Raw genomic sequence first — 20,469 nt, forward strand, 5'->3', positions numbered from 1 at the left:
GTGTTTCCAACACCGCAAACGAGTTACTGGGAAACAGTTTTTTGATTCGGAGTGACACATAAAATGATAAAACCTACCAATCCCCTATCAAATTCAGTGGATTTTTATATACGTATATTAGCCATATCGCACCGTATTATGTCATGCGCTATAATTCAAACACATTTTCACTAAAACAAGCTTAAATCTGAATTCAGTGAGCCGTGTTCAATTACTATTAGAAGAATTTCGAGGTGAGTTCCGAGAAAATTCGCTATTATGCAAGCAGTCGCACAAATCCAGTCATCTGCGTCGAGGCAGATCACAATTATAGTACTCACGCTTTAATTGAATAATTATATACTATTTAATTCGCTAAATTTTAGATTAGCACAGAAAAATTTAAAAAGCCAAAAATATAACAAAACATTTATTACTATGTGCCGGCACAGATATTGGAAACTTCTCGCTTTAATTATTATTTTTATATATAATTATTAAATAAATTATCGTTCTAGGTTTTGCCAAACAAAAGTGGGACCGGCGCCTCATTAAGCTCAGTCAAAGCATACAATGCTACGTTGTCAGCGAAGCAAGCTAATAGTTAGTAATAAGGTCCGACTGCTAATACGTATCCAAAAATACCGGAAGAGGTGTCGATCCCCTTGAAGCAAGTATTTTAGTCGCCGCTAACAACAGGCATACCTGCCGTGGGTATGTTATAAGCCTCTAACCCGCTGGGAGGGCGCATTAGCATGCGATCCATGTCGTAAATTATTACCCAAAGCAACGTTTATTATTTATTAAATGTACGAGCTAACTGTCTATTTGGGTGGACTTTGTTCGTTTGTTATTTTGGCCAGTGGGTGAAACCAAAAAAAAATTATCTACTTTTGGTTCCAATTGGTTATAGTGGCAATGATGCTGTTGTGCACGATGGCGAGCGCTGCCTTATCACACAACCAGTAAGCAACCCTGTTTTTCATTCTTCTATGCGTAAAACGAAGCACAAGAAAAGAAACGAAAACGGTTCATTTTTTCACGATCATTTTCATTAATTACTTCAATTTACAACGAAATATAAATAGCTGAACTTTGTTTAAATAGTACACAGCATTAAGAACGCACAATTATAATAAAATATCAAATATTGTTGTTTATAAATATACTTAAAGGTAAGCATAACTGTTTTACATATGAATTTGAATGTGTAAGCAGAAGCGCAACAAGTCGTTGGGGTGGGAAGAAAAGAAAAATTCTACTACGCTGATTCATCCATTGCTGGGTAGTGTCAATGAAACGGCTAGCAAATGTTTTTCTTTTTAATTTACTATTGGGATCTTTTTTTTTTTGTGTAAAATTATCTACCAAGATTAAATTTTATTAGTTTGTGTTCGCTTTGTTTCAGGTATTGACGCAAACAAGTTCATTGATTAAAAAACACCACAGATTCGTAAAAATATGGAGAACAACTCAAATGATATGCCAACACCATCTGGATTAAATGAGTAAGAAAAAAAGGGCAAACAATGGTCTTTGTCCTAAGTATTTTCTTTTTACGATGTTTAAGTATTTTTATATATATTTCATTTTATGGCTTGCCTAACTTTTTGTATTTTATTTGTGTCGGTATCAGTGCATTATAATTTTGTGCAAATAATGCTGGTGGTGATACGCCATTTTGGCCAAGAAATAGTGTCTAGAAAAAGAAGACTACGTATGTACATAAGTATATGCGTACACTTGTTCGTATGTACATACATATATAAATAGGTAGTTTTAAATAACTATTAATAAGTTATTCACTTTAAATTGGTTTGTATATGAAGAGGCAGTGTTTGGCAAGCACTCCGAGTGTATTTCTGCCATTAAAATCTCTCAGTGAAAACTCATCTGCCTTGCAGATGCCGTTCGGAGTCGGCATAAAAGAAGTAGGTCCATCCAGCCAATTTGTAGGTAAAAATAAGAGGAGCACGACGCAAATTGGAAGAGAAACTCGGCCTTAACTCTTTCCGGCACAGTTTTTCGTTGATAATGGTAGAATCGTAAATTTCAATATAATCTTGCCTATAGGTCGAATTTAAGCCATAGATAGATAGATAGATAGATAGATTGATATTTATTATTAATATGTTTACATATTTTTTGATTTCACAATAAATTTTAAATATCACAAATTCATTTTCAATTCACAGACGTGTATGATATATATATATTAAGTAATAAAAAGTAAAAAGTAATAAAAAGTATTTTAGCCTCGAATAAGATCTATACATAGCCGTTTAAAATTCATAATATTATTCTCTCGTTTGATATAATCAGGTAACGAGTTAAATATGTTAAGGCCCTTATATAATAATGTGTTTTGGGCTGCAGTAGTCCGCTGTAATCCTAGTCGAAAGTCATTCGCATTCCGCACAGCATATTGGTGTGTATCTCTAACATACTGAATGCAACTTGTTAAATACATCGGCGCCCTGTTCTGTTTAATTTTAAAAATCATTATTAGTGTATTGAGCATCAGTTTTTGCTCAATATTTAGCCATTTCAATGTTTCAAGCATGTGACTTATTGGGGTGTATTTGTGGCATTTTATTATTGATCTCATACATTTGTTTTGTAATTTCTGTGGTTAGTGCTTTTTTATAGAAGCACGGGTGTGCGAAGCCGAGTTGCTGAAAGAACGCGACATTCTCTTATTACTTATATAAGCAGGTGCCAGCATATCTTGGTAAACATGTCGCCTAAAATCCTTGAGACACAACTCCTATAATCCTGAGATAGGGTCTTTTTGTAACTCTTTATAGATTATAAAAGCATGGTGCATTATAAATTGCACGGTGGTATTCTAGAAAATGAAAGAATATTCGGTGCCACCATTTTTTTGATGTGCGGTCAATCGCATAGTTTCCCGTCAATTGGTCAAATTCATCCACGAAATTCATATATTCATTGTAGGCCTTCAAGGCCAGAGGGCATGACGCTTCAACTCTCTCCCCAATTTTTTCTTTTCTTACATGAACCAGATCTCTGGGATCATGAAAGTTACTCAAAATGAAAACGCAAGGTTTATCTTTCCATTTCATAAAGGAAACCATCTGATTGCCACTGACTCTATAATCGTACTCCCCGCGCTTCAATTCCTTACCGGTTCAAATTAGGGAGATGTTTACGAGATTCATCTACTGTCCCACATACATAGACGTTCTTGTGACGTAAATTGACCTGCAGTTCGTTTGACCTGGTTGTTTCGTCCGGCAAATGGTTTGAAGTTGTAAAGTTTTTAGGAGCTAAAATTGTATAAACTTTCTTCCATTTTGGAGGCCCACAAGAAGGGCTAGCAGCTGAATACCTTATGTAGTGGGCTGATTACGTCCAAGCAGATGGGATAAGGGAGCTTCATCGTCAGAGTCAAACTCCTCATCAGATGGAAAAAATTGTCACCAAGTGAAAACTGTTGCGAGTCAAGGGGAACGTCTTCAATATCAGGTTCGTCTTCATCAGATCCATCTCCACCCGCACATCTATCAGTATCTGAAGGTATATCTTCATATATCAAAAAGTTTTCAATTTCACGATCAGATAACTTCTTCTTGGCCATTTTCTCTAAAAACCCTAAATTTTTGTTCTATATTGTATTTCACTAAAATTCGCGTAAAGTTTAGTTACTTGGCGAGCGGTGGCTACCTCTGCTAACCACTTTGAAAAAGTCAAATTATTTCAAAAATTTTGGCCAGCTTGAGTTGGATTTTACACTTAGAATATCAGAATATGTATTTTGCACAAAAATACCCGGCTTAATATAACTCGCAATTTCGATTAAAATTTCACAACTGTAAACAACGTTTCCGTAAGATGGCGCTGTTTTCAGTTACACATCAAAATTAAAGTGGTTAACTCTAGTGGCCACCATGAAGAAAAGAGGTAAATCTCTTCGGAGATTATCGCGCCTTACATTTAATAATTTTTTTTATATGAAGAGGCAGGTAGTCTTAATTATATAGCCACCAAGAAGGATTGACATATGTAGAAATTAAGAACTATTATTTAAGTTCTTTTAGCAACTTTCTAAGTAGCCAATAGCCGATAATGTCCAGTTGTTGTCGGATAGAGATCCGGTAGGTTCCGGAAAGTAAAAGCGAGAATATCGGGAGGACGATTTAATATGAATAAACATTCTGGTGCTTGGTTTTCACCAGGTCAAATTTACCCACAGATTTGGCCATATAATGAGTTGTCATAGAAAGTCAAATGAGTTTGCCGTCCTTTTTTACCTGACCAATAAATGAAAGTTAGTTAAAAATGGTAAAACCGTCTGCGGTAGTGTTGTTTTTGTAGCGTGATACTTTAAGAATGCGTAAACAGACAACTCTTCCAAATGTTAGGCACAAAGAGTATTTAATCAGTCCGAATTCAATACATACTTGCCTATTTGCTCAATGCAATATTAGCTTAACTAATCATGGAGGACAACCATCAACACTGATAACATTCTCCAAAACCTTCAAGAATTGGATATATTTCTTTGAAAAAAACTGAATATTTCACAGTCGCATAAGGAGAAGGCATTCATTTTTTCGCCATTTCTTAAAACTGTGCTTTCTTGTGATCGCTAAACCCAGTTGTGCAGTACAACAAAGAAAACCAACAAGAAATATAGTTAATTATGTATGTAGATATTGTATACAGGAGCTAGTAATACATATTTATAAACAGGGTGTTTTATTAACTACTTTTAAGAAACACTGTTTGTTTTTTTGTTATATAACTTCACTCATATAATATTGCATAGTTTTCCTGTTTTACCCCCTCCACCGAATTCTTCCACTCCCAGCAATAATAATCAAGCACAAAAGCGTCTACAACAAACGCAGGCTAAGGTCGATGAAGTTGTCGGTATTATGCGTGTAAATGTCGAAAAGGTTTTGGAACGCGATCAAAAATTATCCGAATTGGGCGAACGTGCTGATGCTTTGGAAGCTGGTGCATCTCAATTTGAACAACAAGCTGGTAAATTGAAACGCAAACAATGGTGGGCCAATATGAAAATGATGATTATTATGGGCGTTATTGGTGTGATACTCTTAATTATTATAATTGGTGAGTATTCATACTACATTACTACATAAATTGATTATTACTTTTAATACGCTATTTTAATGAAGTTAATATTAAGTTGTTTAGAATTTTTTAATTGGTGAAAGATTAAAATATGATGCTTTTTACAATTTTGACTAATTTGCTTTAAAGTCGGATTTAAATATATAAACTTTTATATAGTTTTGGACATTTTTATTATACCCAGCTGTACTTGTACACAGGGTGTTATAAATTTGATGGGATAACGGTTGGTTCTACAGGTATAAAGGGATCGAGATAGATATAGACTTCCATATATCAAAATCATCAGTATCCAAAACAAAAATTTGAAGGAGCCATGTCCGCCTCTCCGCCCGTCCGCCTGTTCTTTAACACGATAACCAGAGTAAATATTGAGATATCTTCACCAAATTTGGTACACGAGCTTATTTGGACCCAGAATAGCTTTGTATTGAAAATGAGCGAAATCGGATGATAACTTTAACAATCACGTGCAATTTTTAAATAAATCTAACTAGTTCAATTATATTTGCTCAATATAAATATTTATGAACAACTGATTCAAAAAACAATATACAAATTTTCACATCAAAAATAACATGAAAATAAAGATCAATACAATAACCATACCGACTTTTTATATACATATATAACAGTTTAGAAAACACAAAAAACCTGATTATTTAGTAAATAATACACCTAGAATGTTGAAATTTGACGTGTGGACTGATATTGAGACTCTTGATAAAAAATTTTAAAATGGGCGTCGCACCGCCCACTTGTGATAAAATCAATTTTACAAATATTAATCATAAATCAAAAATCGTTAAACCTATCGTAACAAAATTCGGCAGAGAGGTTGCCGTTGCTATAAGGAATGCTTTGAAAAAAATTAACGAAATCGGCTAAAGATCACGCCCATATAAAAGATTTTTAAAAGGGTCGTGGACGAATAAAATAAGCTATATCTTTGCAAACAAGAGCTTTATATCAATGGTATTTCATTTCAAAATGGATTTATAACAATAAATAATAAAACTTCAAATTTTAAAAAATGGGCGTGTTTCGGGAGCCATAACTCGAAGAAAAATTAGTTCGGACTAGAACCATATGTATATGTATTATTGCGCAGCCTTGTAACACACTATTAAGCACACACAACAAACAACAGCAGCATTTCAGTGTACAGCATTAATGTTCGGTTTCACCCGAACTTAGACTTCCTTACTTGTTTATTATTTAGTTTATATCACAATTATGTACGTATCTATGTATGCATATTACTAACTGGATTGTTCTGATACGCACCTTATCAGTATGCCTGTACGTCAGATATCTATCATTATAGCAGGAAATCCTTTACAAGCTGTTGAATCATTTTTTCCCTTATAAGGGTTTCACATCACATTTATGCTTTTTATAAAATTTTTATCTTTTCAAGTTTTACTCACAAGTTAACTGTAATACGTACGCTTCAGTAACTCATCTAGAATAACTTCACATACTAATATTGAAGATGACTTTCTTTTTTTACCCCCCAGCGGGTTAGGGGGTCAGAATATACCCGCGGTAGGTATGCCTGTCGTAAGAGGCGACTAAAATACCAGATTCAAGGGGCTGTGTAGCGCAACTCTTCAGGTTGCCAGTGCAATATATAGCTTCTCCAAACCCAATTGTCAACCTCACCTATCCGCGGCGAATCCTGTTTCACTAACAACTTGAGGGGTGGGGAGAGAGGATGTCCTGAAGGTTTAATGTGGCTACATAAATCGTTCCCGAGATGGTCGGGCTAGCACCTTAATGGTACTGTGTTACCGGAGGGTACCGGATCTGTATCCGGCAAAGGACCATCACATCGATAACACTCCCCAAAGCCTTCGGGGAGCAAACTTATCGCTACAACAGCAACAACATGACCTTTTTGGGTGAAACCAAGTAAAAAATCAATTGTTAAGTTTTCGAAGTCTGGACGTTCATAAAAAATATACATATCTCAATAGCTTGGAAAATTAATTTCTTCGTAACTTTTTAGTGGAATTATGGAATGCCCTATTCATGAAGTTATCGAAATATAAAATTTTCACAAATTTGCAGCATATATGTAATACTGTTGTTGTTGTTGTCGTAGCGATAAGGTTGCTCCCCGAAGGCTTTGGGGAGTGTTATCGATGTAATGGTCCTTTGCCGGATACAGATCCGGTACGCTCCGGTACCACAGCACCATTAAGGTGCTAGCCCGACCATCTCGGGAACGATTTATGTGGCCACATTAAACCTTAAAGTCATTCCCTTCCTCCCCACCTCCCAAGTTCCATGAGGAGCTTGGGGTCGCCAGAGCCTCGTCCGTTAGTGAAACAGGATTCGCCGCGGATAGGTGAGGTTGACAATTGGGTTTGGAGAAGCTATATAGTGCGCTGGCAACCTGAAGGGTTGCGCTACACAGCCCCTTGCATCTGGTATTTTAATCGCCTCTTACGACAGGCATACCTTCCGCGGGAATATTCTGACCCCCTAACCCGCTGGGGTATATATGTAATACTACATTATTGCTAATAGAAAATGCTCGCAATGTGTTTTGAATTCGAAATCAAAACAAGACAGCCTACATATTTTTTGTGATTGTAGCAGGATAAGTGCGACAAGAAAAATTTAAAAGTACATTCGATTACTGAATACAAAAAACAAAACCATTCGAACAGCAATATAACGGCACTGATGTTTGTGAGTGTACCTAGCCAATCACCTATGCAGTCATTACTGCAAGACCTGGAAGGGTCTACCCTTCCCCCATGTCTTAAAAGGTGGACCGCAAATTATCTGGGTGGTCGGCAGGCATCGTTGCAATTCAGAAACGAAACATCAAAACCAAGGAGAATTAAACAAGGGGTGCCACAGGGTGGTGTCCTATCCCCACTATTGTTTAATTTCTACATATCTAAACTACCTTCACCACCGGAAGGAGTCACACTCGTTTCCTACGCCGATGACTGCACAATAATGGCCACAGGCCCAGGCCCAGAGATCGATGAGCTATGCAATAAAATAAACGGCTATCTCCCTGATCTCTCCAGTTTTTTCGCCTCGCGAAACCTGGCATTGTCACCGACTAAATCTTCCGCGACCTTATTTACAACATGGACGCCCCAAATGTCGACCATATTGAACATCCACGTCGATGGCACTACGCTACCGACTGTCCTACACCCCAAAATCTTGGGTGTGACGTTTGATCAGGATCTACATTTTGGTGCGCACGCAACCGCAATTGTTCCGAGAATTCAGAGCCGTCATAAAATCCTCAAATCCCTTGCTGGCAGTACCTGGGGAAAAGATAAAGAAACGCTCATGACCACATACAAAGCAATTAGCCAGCCGATTACGTGCTACGCGTCACCCATATGGTCGCCAAGCCTAAAAACTACCCACTGGAAGAAACTACAGGCCTGCCAAAATACTGCTCTCAGAATCGCCACGGGCTGTCTTCTTATGTCCCCAGAACACCATCTGCATAATGAGGCGAGAATACTCCCATCAGGGAGAGAAATGAGATGCTGACCAAACAGTTTCTGTTGAATACCCAGAAACCTGGGCATCCCAACAGACATCTGATTGAAGAACCAGCACCGCCTAGGGGCCTAAGGAGTCATCTCCGTAAGCATTTTGAGGAAATACGGCACCTGAGAACCCAGCCGTATGAAGCGAAAAAACACAAGCAGGTCCTTGGTGAACTCCATAGACTGGCGTCGGACCTTTATGTCGGGAATTGCCCGGTGAATCCAGTACTTGAAGAAAAATATCCAGAACTCGCGGAAGAGGAACGCATACTCCCCAGGGAAACGCGTGTCACTCTTGCTCAACTTCGTTCTGGATATTGTAACAGGTTAAACTCTTACCTATCCAGAATCAACCCCGACATACAAAATGTATGCCCCGCTTGCAATGTGTCCCCACATGACACCAACCATCTCTTTAATTGTAATGTGGAACCAACGCCTCTAACACCCCTTTCCTTATGGTCCACCCCTGTTGAAACGGCAAGTTTCCTTGGACTCCCGTTAGAGGATATTGATGACAATTTATGATCGGTCGCGGCTATTAGGTGGGGCGAGCATTGCTACAACAACAACAAGTGTACCTAGCCTGACGTTTTTAGAAATAATTTGTTCGTTGTGTAGACTAAAACTTATTGGACTATAAACTGCAGTTCTTGTGGTTGTATTAACGATAAAGCCACTCCCCGAAGGTTTTGGGGAGTGATCGATATTGATGGTCCTTTGCCGGATATATGTAGATCCGGTACGATCCCCCTACTTCCGTGAGGGACTTGGGGTCGCCAAAGCCCCGCCTGCTAAATACGTGTATATACATTTCATAAAATTTCTTAATTTAATGATATTAAATAAAACAAAAAACGGGAAGGTGGGAGCAGGCCTCTTTTCACCGGATCTGGGTCTAGACGTCTCTTCGCCTACCAGATCACTGTAGTGTTTACCAAGCGGAAATGCTGGCAATACACAGGGCTGTGAATCATCTCGGGTCTATGCCTAATGATGGTAAACGGATGTTTATTTTCCCGGACAGCCAGGCAGCATTAAAGGCCCTGGACTCATTCGTCGACAACGCAAAGTCGGTCACTGAATTCCGCAGATCTCTTAACAAGATGACTCAGCACTTCAGTATCAGCCTTATATGGGTACCTGGGCACAGGGATATTGAAGGCAACTGCAGAGCAGAGGAGCTGTCCAGAAGAGGCACCACCAACCATATCCTTCCGGGAAATGATTCGGTAGGTATACCCATGGCCACTTTCAGGCTTCGTGTGAACACAAGGACTATAAGAATTGCAAATGGACTATGGTCAGCCATATCATCGTGTGAGACATCCAGGCTAACCTGGCCCGCATATGACAAGCGGCGTACAAGAGCGATTCTGATTTTAAACAAATCAGTTCTATCGTCCCTGATAAGGGTTCTAACAGGGCATTGTTTAATAGGCACGCATGGTGCTAGAATGGGCGTAATGACCTTCGACTATTGTCGCAGCTGCAGATGTACAGAAGAGGAGGAGAGTGTCCAGCACCTTCTCTGTCATTGTCCAGCGCTTAGTAGGCGTAGGTTGGCCATTCTTGGCAAACCTTTTCTACATGGCCTTGCTGAGGTCTATAGTTATGAAGTCAAGGCTCTAGCAAAATATATAAATTCCACGAAGTGGTTTGATCCGCTCTAGGCAGGGTAGGGGTCCTCTTTGAGACCGTATAACGCATTACAATGGGCCCATTGGTGGCCTAAGTAGTGAGCTGTTACCATATTGTCCGGCTCAGCCCTTTCAACTTAACCTAACCTAAATAAAACAAAATAACATAAAATTTCTTATAATTTTTGATACTAAGTATTTTCGGGTTCACAGCTGCATGCAATAAAATGCTTACGAGTTAGCACAACATATTTTAAATTACCTTGCTTACAATTTTTGCATTTTATTCTCCTCAGTAATATTAGAAAAAAAATGTCTGATTAATTCCCTGGTGGCTGGTCTTAGTCCCATCCTTGGTGTCAGTTGCATTCACAAAAGGATTGTATTTATCACAATCTGAGATTAAGTTTTTATCTCTTGACACACAGAACTTTAACGAAATGTCTTTTTGTTACGTTTTTTCATCTTTTATTTACAGTGTTGCTCTTTAATTAGCTGATATGCTCTATATTACGAAGCCTTACGTTCAGCATTTTAAGTTTTAAGCGTGTGTATGTTTCTGTTTCTTAGTACTTTCAGTTTGAGTAAATATTTGTCATAATAAAAAAATATTTTAAAAATATGTGCGAACATGTATGTTTAAGTAGGATAAAGAGAATGCTTGGAATTTGCGCAGAATCACCTTGTCCATTTTGTACAAAAGTGTAAGTGAAGTAAAGCGCTGCTATGCGTTAAATACGCAGTGCAATAGAATATTTAAATGTAAAAATGAATCCACGTCACTTTGAAAACCTTACAGCCATATAGTAGAACCGCCTTTGATAGCAGAGTGTTAAATCGTTATGTTATAGTAAAAGTGTGGTGAGTACTTTTGGGCTCACTTTTGTACTCATGTATTTCGAAGGCCTGGGCCCGTATGTTGTCGGTGTTGTAGCGATAAGGACACTCCCCGAAGGCCTTGGGAAGTATTTAAAATGTTGATGGTCCTTTTTCGGATGCAAATCCGGTACTTTCCGCTAAGAAACACCATTAAGGTACTAGCCCGACCATCTCGCGAACGTTTTGGTATGACCACATGAAACCTTCTATGTCATACCGCCCTCCCACCCCTTAGGTCCATAAGAATATTGTAGCAGCCAGAGCTTCGGCTGTTAAAGATACAGGATTCGCCGCGAAACCTCTCCTGACAATTGGGTTGAAGAAGCTATATATTGCGCTGGCAACCCTTTCAAAGGCGTGCGCTACACAACCCCTTGATTCGATTTGGTATTTAAGTCGCCTCTTACGACAGACATACCTGCCGTGGATATATTCTAAGTCCCCTAACCCGCTGGGATGGACGTCTATTTTCATTTCAGCGAGTGTTGGACCCTCCTTTGTCAACTCATCGGCCTTTTCGTTACTTTCTATCCCTTTATGACCGGGAACCAAGTATAGATGTATGGTCCGGCCTGAGCGAAGATTTTCCAATGTTTCTTTGCATTCGAGAACACTTCTTGATGAAGTACTGTCTGAGATTATTGCCTTAATCGCCGTCTGACTAAACACGCTTCCTCCAGAATTTCTGCTGCATTCTACTCAGCTATAATTTCTTCTTGAAAGATGTTGCAGTAATCTGGCAGCCTGTAGAATTTACTGATTTCTGGATCGACCCAACCCCTTGCATTAATTTAGAACGATCCGTATACACATTTATAGTATTTTCTGTAATTTCTGCACCCTGACGCCAACTCTCCGGATCAATTGTGGCCCCAAAATCTCTTTGCAAGCTCATATACTCCGTTTGCACAATATTAGATAGCGCTATACTGCTATGGCCATATGGCCTGCACTCAAGCTGTCCCGAGGCCTTAAGCCTTTTTTCAGTTGCTAACGCGATGGCCATTAGGCCTGCAGGCGGGATGTGTAGAATGACGTGCAATGCTGCTGTCGGGGTAGTTTTAAGGGCTCCCGTTATACTAATCATTGACACTCTGTATACCCCTCAAGTTTTTTCGTATACGCACTGAATACCCAAAAATATGTAAAATAATTTTGGTTAAGAGTTTTGAAATTTTTATTCAGCGTTTTAGTAAAACTTTTGAGTATGAGGTTTTGTATTCCAATTCAATTAGAACTGAAAATCGAATTGATTTTTGCAATTTCGTTCCATACAAAGTATGAAACATTTTTTTATATGGAAGAAAAACACTGCAAAGAATTTCATTAATCAATGGAGATTTTGACATAAATTTGCTGCTGTTTCTAATATTGCAATTTCGAAAGAATTCAAATGATTACTTGTTTAATTAAAATAAACTTGAGTGCTTATTCAAAAACATTCCTGAAACTCTTAAGTAAAATTTAGTGTTTTTTGATGAATTTTATACATTCGCGCAATTTTTCAAAAACATATTTGAGATTGTTAGAGATAGATACATAGTTTTCCTTATGCAATCCATTAAATTTTTTGAACGTTTCATTCTCGGAAATTTTAACGCAAAAGCTCACAAAAATGCGCCTAAAATTATGCATACATTTTTATATGCTCTCTGTTTTGTCATTTCTCTGCTTGCATTGCCAAGGATAGGTGGCTTACTATATGGATTTAGGTTTTTCACCTTGTAAAAGAGTGCTGCCGCTTATATTTACATTTTTAATTATTTTTAAATAGAATTTTACCATTTATACTTATGTATGTTTTCGTTTTTTTCAGTATCCTTCCTGCCGTCAAGCAGCTCACACAATGAAGTCCAAAACGCGTCAGCACCTTAAATAAGCTCCGTTAATCACAATGGCCTTACGGTACGTTGTTTCCTGGGTTGAACGCAGAAATCGTAATTTGTCCAAAATAAAATGTCCAACAACACAAAAAAAAACAATATATATACTTACATATATACACTTACGGTCATAAAAAAAGCCGACGACAATCCGTTCCCCTTTTACATCGTTTCTACGGTCATTGCAGCAACGTAACGAAACTTTTTAGTATTTGTGATTAACATCGACATTTCCTTAACTCATTAGGTGCTATCTTAAAGCGAAAAAGCTAGAAAGTTCCTAGGAGCTTGAGTAAAATCAAAAATGTGTCATAAAAGTAATAGTTTTATCCATGAAGAAAAAATTAACACAATTGTCTACGAAAGACAAATCACGCAAAATTTGGAAATCGCATGCGGAGCACATCACAATGAAATATTCTTAAAAAGATTATGGACGAAATGTATTGAATAGGTGACTTTATCCTCTCATTTTCGAAGTGGACTATCACGAAACCCCAATGTACGCGTTGATAGGAATATCGTCATCATGGCTCTTCTGAATACATTTAAAACTACTCCAGAAACATCCGCGGAATTGGAGGATAATATAAACATGAAAACTACAATAGCAACGGCACAGTGTCTCTGGAGAAAAAATAATTTGATGGCCCATGGTCAAAAAAAGAACCCACTTTCCACCACAAAAAAGCGATCCCGCACGCTAACTGGTATTACAAAAACATAAATTGGACAGGGAACGATTGGTCTTGATTCATATTTTCTTATGAGTGAAGAATAAGTTTTATTCAGTTAAGGTTCGCGATGCGTAGTAAGTCCCAAAAATCAGGAAGATTGCGTCAAAATTGCGTTAGGACAACATTGAGAGATTCTCCGTATATAATGGGGTGGAACGCATTAAAAACCGTGTGAGTTGCTTAGATTTTGCTAATGGGGAATTAAACTAATTCCGCCGCCTACATTGACAGCATTCAAGACGGCATCTCACCAAGAATTTTAGGCTAGTCGAGCACAGTAATCTGAACGCGTCTGTGAATCCATATTTTTGTATTTTTGGGGCTAACCACGCATTACAAAACTGAATTAAATTTATTTATTTTGCACTATTCAAAGAATATGACTCATCCCAAGTCACTCCGAGGCCAGTTTCTTTTTTCGCAGAACCAGCTTAGTAGGGAGGAACGATTTTTGTGCTAATAAGCTGAATTTATTCTAGCCAGGACCATCTAATTATTTTAACTCAAGTGACGGCGGACCAACAATATTATAGTTTTCGTGTTTATGCCATTCTTCAATTACGCGAAAGTTTCTGGAACAATTTTAAATGTATTCAGAGGAGCTATCCTGACGATATTCCTATTAACGCGTTCACTGGCCTTTCGTGGTCGTCCAATTTAATAACCTGTGAATAAATTCACCTATTCAATATATTTCGTCCAGAATCTTCTTAGGGATAATTGATTATTAGTGATTAGTCCTTTTTAGACAAATAAATATATTTTTTCTTCAAGGATAAAATTATTACTTATATGAAATATAGTTGATTTTACGAAAACTGCTGGGGATTTTCTATCTTTCTCGCCGTAAAATACCACATAATTAGTTAAGGAATTATCGATATTAACCACAATAATTAAAAAGTACGCAGCTGTAGTGACTAGAAACGCCGTAACAGGGAAAACAGTTTCCTCGCCTTTTTTTTTTTGACCGTAATTGTACTACATACTACATATTGAAGGGATTTTTTTTTGCTAGAGAACATTATATAACACTAACTGTATGATGTAAGTAGTATACAAAAAATTATATTTAAATAAACTATGAAACAAATATAAAATCAATTTAAAAAAGTGTATGCCTTACAAATACAACTGAAGCTTAAAAGAAAATTTAATCAAAATTGTTAACATAATATGTATTTGTTCAGTTCTTTGCGTTTAATTTATTATATTTTTATGTCAAAATGGTTAACGTCAAATTTGTAATGGAAAAAAAAACAAGAAAAGTACTATTTTATAGTAATATTTTTATATACAACCTTGCTCCGACAGTTGAAAAACTCTAAACAGAAATAGTTAACATTGGTATTTTTGTATGCTAAATATTGTAACGGCAAAGCTGCATATACAAGATAAATTATAAAATGTTACATGTTAACAGGAAAACGTTTTATATTGTAGAAGAGATTTCTGCGTTTTTGAAATATTTACATTCTACATATACTAATGATGTACTTTATGAGATAATAAGCTATTTACACATACATATATACAATGAAATTGAAAAATGTTAACTATACGCAACCAATTAAATAAATATTAAGCAACATTTAAAACGCATAATAACAAGCATTTTTTATTGTATAGTTTTGGAAAATTCATACACTGCTGGTATGGAAGCAAGTAGCAACGTATATATAATATTTGAATACTTATTTTTTCATATTAAGTCTATATACAATACTAAGCTAACACATACATATTATTAAGTTATTGATTTGGCTTAACTTTGTATTATTTTAAACATTATTATTATTTTTTTTTTCAAAAACATGTAAAACACTTAAATCGAACAATATCCTAGCTGTCAACTTTATAAATCTTGAATTTTATTTGTTTCTTTTTTCACTTGCTTTTTATCAAAGCCTCAAAGCTTCGTCCAATTCCTTAAAGAATTGGACACACATCGAGAATAGAATTATGTAATTCAAATAAAACAATGAGCCATATAAATGTGGGCCGTGCTTGTCCAACCAAATGAATTCCGTACGACTCAAAGTCTTACCGCATATTAGTATAAACTGTAATTACAGTAATAAATCAACAATATATACAATATGTTCGTCTGAAACCTTAACTCTTAATTCAGTACTCACAACTAATATAAAAAAACCCATTATCAACGTCATAATCACATCAAAGTGCGGACTTTTTACTGATAACGCAGTTATGATACCCACTGACGCGCCTATAAAGCAACGAAATGTCCACGCAATTATATATTGAGGCGCATGTAAATAAAAATCCTGCAAGCATAATAAGACAATGTTAAACTTAAGGCTAAAATGTTGTATTGGTATCGCTATCCTTAAATGTCATGGAAGTTTGGGCTACTGAAAGGTTTGTTGTGATAAGGATGTTACCACCATTGATTCTGAACATCCTATTCTGCTGTGCTCCGACTTAAATTTTTGATTTCGACTTCGATAAATTAAATTTACTCATATCCGTAACATCCCTAGTAACGTTTGATATGAATTATTATGGTGAGGTATTCTAGGTCAGTAAAAAACTTCTTTATCAAATTTGAAATCATTTCCTTTTTCAACCATTCAAAGGCCCACCCTTCCGTAAGGCTACTAATTACACACTTACACGGCGGTTTAATGCCATTACGATGCTGACTGCTATCACAATTACGGTAATTATACTCGAAAACAACAGGTGATTAAATGTAGAAGTCGAAATCGGCAGTGCGATGATGACAGTGGCAAGCTGAAGCTTCGAAAAGAAAGATACATTTCTTATAAATTGTATACATATTCGAGGTTATTTTAAATTGGCTTAAAGTTAATGTAGCCGTACTAAAACGATAAAAAAATCCAACGAGAAGTGTGTGCTAACAGCTAGAAAAAAAGGCGGGAGTGTGTGCAAGAAAAGAAGTTAAAGTGGTTGTTGTTGTTGTTGTTTTGGCGATAAGGTTGCTGTTGTTGTTGTTGTTGTTGTTGTTGTTGTTGTTGTTGTTGTTGTTGTTGTTGTTGTTGTTGTAGCGATAAGGTTGCTCCCCGAAGGCTTTGGGGAGTATTATCGATGTGATGGTCCTTTGCCGGATACAGATCCGGTACGCTCCGGTACCACAGCACCATTAAGGTGCTAGCCCGACCATCTGGTAGGCATACCTACCGCGGGTATATTCTGACCCCTTAACACGCTGGGGTGCTGGTCGTATACGAATATTCTTTGTGACTACTACCTGTAAAGCCATAATATGACTTACATAGGTCAACGAAAGTTGTCTGAAAAGAGGCTTATGGTTTAATGATGGATCCTATTTGGTCGAAATCAGTCTTTAAAAATGACAAAACAAAGATAAGACTGTGTGTACAACTACCTATGCTTATGGCTTTTCGGTAGTGTAAGACAACAAAGATATTTCTTTTGCATTCGTTACTCGAGAGTAGAGGCGAATTTAAGCGTCATCAAAGCTGATTTTGACTCCGAGACCACGTACCCCGTACAGAAAGGAGCTTCTGTCGACAATGAACTTGGAGGTCGGCAGATAATATCTGCAGAGGTAAGATGTTACAAGAAATATATTGAGGGTTAATCCTATCACTTTTGCCGCTTAAACTGACATGACTAAACAAAGGGTCAAGGATAAACTACCGCAAGATCGCATTGAAAAAAACGGTGCTAAGAGTGTTCTGAATTCAGATCTGAACATGCATGATATGCTTTTCCCTGTTCAAATACGAGCACCTGGGAGCTAATCAAAGGTGCTGGTAAGCCAAGTGTAACAAAATGATCAGAAGTGGAATAAATAGAAACACGACTATACGTTCTCAAAGATCAGCTGGATCAATACCCTTGGTAATGTTGTTGTAGCGATAAACACAATCCCCAAAGGTTTTGTTATCAATGTTGATGGTCTTTTGCGGATATAGATCCGATACGTTCCGGTAACAAGCACCATTGAGATACAAGCACGACCATCTCGGAAACGATTTAATATGACCACATTGAACCTTCCTCTTAAAATGCCAGCACTTACCTTAATTGCAGTGTACAAATAAAACATTGCCTTTCTTCTGGTGTTGATAAGATTATTGTAGAATATAATCAGAGCAATCAGCATTACAAAGCTCAGAACGAACGGTATCAATGATAAGTAATAATACGTTTTCACAAACATAACGAGCCCCTCACTGTACCGGATATCAAGTTATAATTGGAAATCAAATTAAAATATAATGGATTAAAATGGAGCTCACTCCAATAGGGAACTAAACACTCAACTAAACTCACACATAATACAGCAGAGTCCATTGTGTCACAGCAAAAACGAAATAACCGATTGCATGCGCATGCAGTGTGAAGAGGAAACTCCCGTGTTTTAATCTCGTCACTCGTACCCCTTCGGGTGCATCATCGTTTTCTTCGTGATGTTGTGCCAGTTTTGGCCAAAATCTAAGTTGTATCCCCGACGGTGTCCCTGAGTATAGTTCTTGTTGAGGTCGCGGTGGTGGTGATGAAGCTGGGATTTGGTCTGATTCTGGTTTGACTTGATTTTGAATTGTTAGTTCTATGTCTGTAATTGCTGCTGCAGCTGTAGCAGTGTCCGGCTGTGGTCCAATCACTTTAACTAACGGCATTGCGCTCCAAACACACAAAAATGTTAAAATAGATGTTTTGGAAACTTTATTTTGTTAGCTTTCTCTGTCAACGGAAATTTTGCTTTTCGTTTTGTTACGATTTTATGAATGGCCATACTTTTTATATCTTGAAGTTAAGCAATCGCAACTAAGTGGAAAATCAACCTATCTCAGTTTCCGTTGGTCGCCATGTACACACGAAAAGTTTTGTTGTTGATTATCGGCAGCTTTTCTTTTGGAGTTGCGTATGATATTTACACACGGCGATCTTAAGAGTACTAAAAAATCTTTTCGTTTTCATCTTATGACAGAGCGAAAAGAAGGTGCCTGTGTGACTCTTTGACTCAAGATTCGATGAAAACCTTGACGGCTCTGCTACTTGCGCTTTCCGTAAATTTAGCAACATCTCTCGGTGCCTTTTAAGACGAGGCGGCAGCTTTCTTGCGATTTCGTTAAACTTTGCAACAACTAGTGAGGTTTACACACTTCTACTCGGAGATATTTTTGCCCATTGTGAATACCCGCGGTAGGTGTCGTGTGGTTCCACGACGGATACGTACACTTTCAGTGTCGCTGCCAGACTTAAGAATAACTTGCACCAAGAAACCTCAACCTTCTTGTCTGCAATCCTCGACATCGGTAATGAAAGTGATACATCGACTCCTCATGTTGTTGTTGGTGTAGCGATAAAGAAACTCTCCGAAGGCCTTGGGGAGTGTTATCGATGTTGATGGTCCTTTGCCGGATGCAGATCCGGTACCAAGCCCGACCATCTCGGGAACGATTTGGCATGACCACATGCGACCTTCTAGGCCATAGCGCCCTCCCACCCCCTAAATATATGAGGAGTTCGGGGTCGCCAGAGCATCGGCTGTTAATGAAACAGGATTCGCCACGCATAGGGGAGGTTGACAATTGGGCTGGAGAAGCTATATATTGCGCTGGCAACACCTTGAAAGGGTTGCGTTACACAACCCCTTGAACCTATTTGGGATTTTAGTCGCCTCTTACGACAGGCATACATACCGCTGGTATATTCTAACCCACTAACCCGCTGGGGGTCGACTCCCCATCCTGACAGCTTCTGCAAAGCGAGGTTGATGAAATGGGTCAACGTCCGAGCATCGGTGAAAGAGCACTTAGCCTCTGGGATTGTACTGGCTTGGAGCAGTCAAGCTGCTTTTACTATGCCTGGAAAAAGCGACCAGGCTCACGAAGTCGGTGGGACTGGTTGACCGGCAGTGGTAGGGAGCCCAGCTACAGGTCCCTGTCGCGTTTTTGAGCCGTCTGTGTACACTGTAATACGCCTATCCTGTCTAAACCCGGCTTCCATTCCTCCCTGGAAGGATACCTCATATGCCGAATATAAAAGTCATCAACTGCGGTAATAGTGGTCGGTTTGGACCGTTTAATAGCGATTTTGCCGTATTATCTAATATTTTTCACCGAACGCATTTTCGGCCGCCTTGGTGTAGTGGTAGCGTGCTCTGCCTACCGCACTTAAGATGCTGGGTTCAAGTCGCGGGCAAAGCAGCATCGAAAGCTTAGAAAAAGTTTTTCTAAACAGAGTCGCCCCTCGGCACTGGTTTGGCAACCACTCCGAGTGTATTTCTGCCACGAACAGCTTCTTAGTGAAAATAACCTGCCTTGTAGTTACCGTTCGGAGTCGGCTTAAAATATGTTGGTCCCATCCCGCCAATTTGTAAGTAAAAATTGAAAAAGGGCACAGCGCAATTTGGAGGTAAATCGTGCCAAGAACTTGTTTTTTTTAAACCCTGCAGGAGAATATCTTGAAATGCCATAAAGGGCTATTTTCGTGAGATCACTTTTGTTTGGGTGGAATTGACTTGTGAAGAGTGTTACTGAGTTGTCAGTCGATTATAATGCCATATAATTTTGGTTGAACGTAAAAACATCGACCAGAAAGATCCCTAAAGGCCGAGCCACATTGAAGTTTTTCTTAAATTGAAGTTGTTAACAGTAAACAATGTACTAATGAGTGGGAAGAAAAATTTCACTTGCAAAGTGTGAATTCTTCTTCGTATGCTTTGCTCGCAACAAAA

At 38.0% G+C, this 20,469-nt stretch overlaps 2 protein-coding genes across 6 annotated transcripts; one reads left to right on the forward strand and one right to left on the reverse strand.

Moving 5' to 3' along the window:
* Syb (Vesicle-associated membrane protein synaptobrevin) lies at window positions 1–15,383 on the forward strand. 5 transcript variants are annotated; one of them, XR_010951240.1, is made up of 6 exons: window positions 1–233; window positions 498–1,154; window positions 1,388–1,487; window positions 4,772–5,079; window positions 10,752–10,977; window positions 12,969–15,383. XR_010951240.1 is itself a non-coding variant. In XM_067774869.1 (4 exons), exons 2-4 carry the CDS (start codon window positions 1,441–1,443, stop codon window positions 13,025–13,027), a joined length of 414 nt encoding a protein of 137 aa, XP_067630970.1. In that variant the 5' UTR covers window positions 935–1,154; window positions 1,367–1,440; the 3' UTR covers window positions 13,028–15,383. The 5 variants fall into 5 exon arrangements, 4 of the variants coding, with proteins under 4 accessions (XP_067630970.1, XP_067630969.1, XP_067630972.1 ...); XM_067774869.1 differs by lacking the exons at window positions 1–233; window positions 10,752–10,977 and having other exon boundaries at window positions 935–1,154; window positions 1,367–1,487; XM_067774868.1 differs by lacking the exons at window positions 1–233; window positions 10,752–10,977 and having other exon boundaries at window positions 944–1,154.
* A 290-nt stretch (window positions 15,384–15,673) lies between these two features.
* On the reverse strand, window positions 15,674–18,406 carry LOC137246088 (uncharacterized). The gene is made up of 5 exons (XM_067777183.1): window positions 18,060–18,406; window positions 17,806–17,959; window positions 16,410–16,535; window positions 15,911–16,060; window positions 15,674–15,835 (listed from the first exon to the last, which is right to left on the reverse strand). The coding sequence occupies exons 1-5, from the start codon at window positions 18,404–18,406 to the stop codon at window positions 15,674–15,676; spliced, it is 939 nt and encodes a 312-aa protein (XP_067633284.1).
* Between the last annotated feature and the right edge of the window lie 2,063 nt (window positions 18,407–20,469).

Source organism: Eurosta solidaginis, chromosome 3, assembly GCF_040869045.1.
Source record: "Eurosta solidaginis isolate ZX-2024a chromosome 3, ASM4086904v1, whole genome shotgun sequence".
Classification (NCBI taxonomy): Eukaryota; Metazoa; Arthropoda; class Insecta; order Diptera; family Tephritidae; genus Eurosta; species Eurosta solidaginis.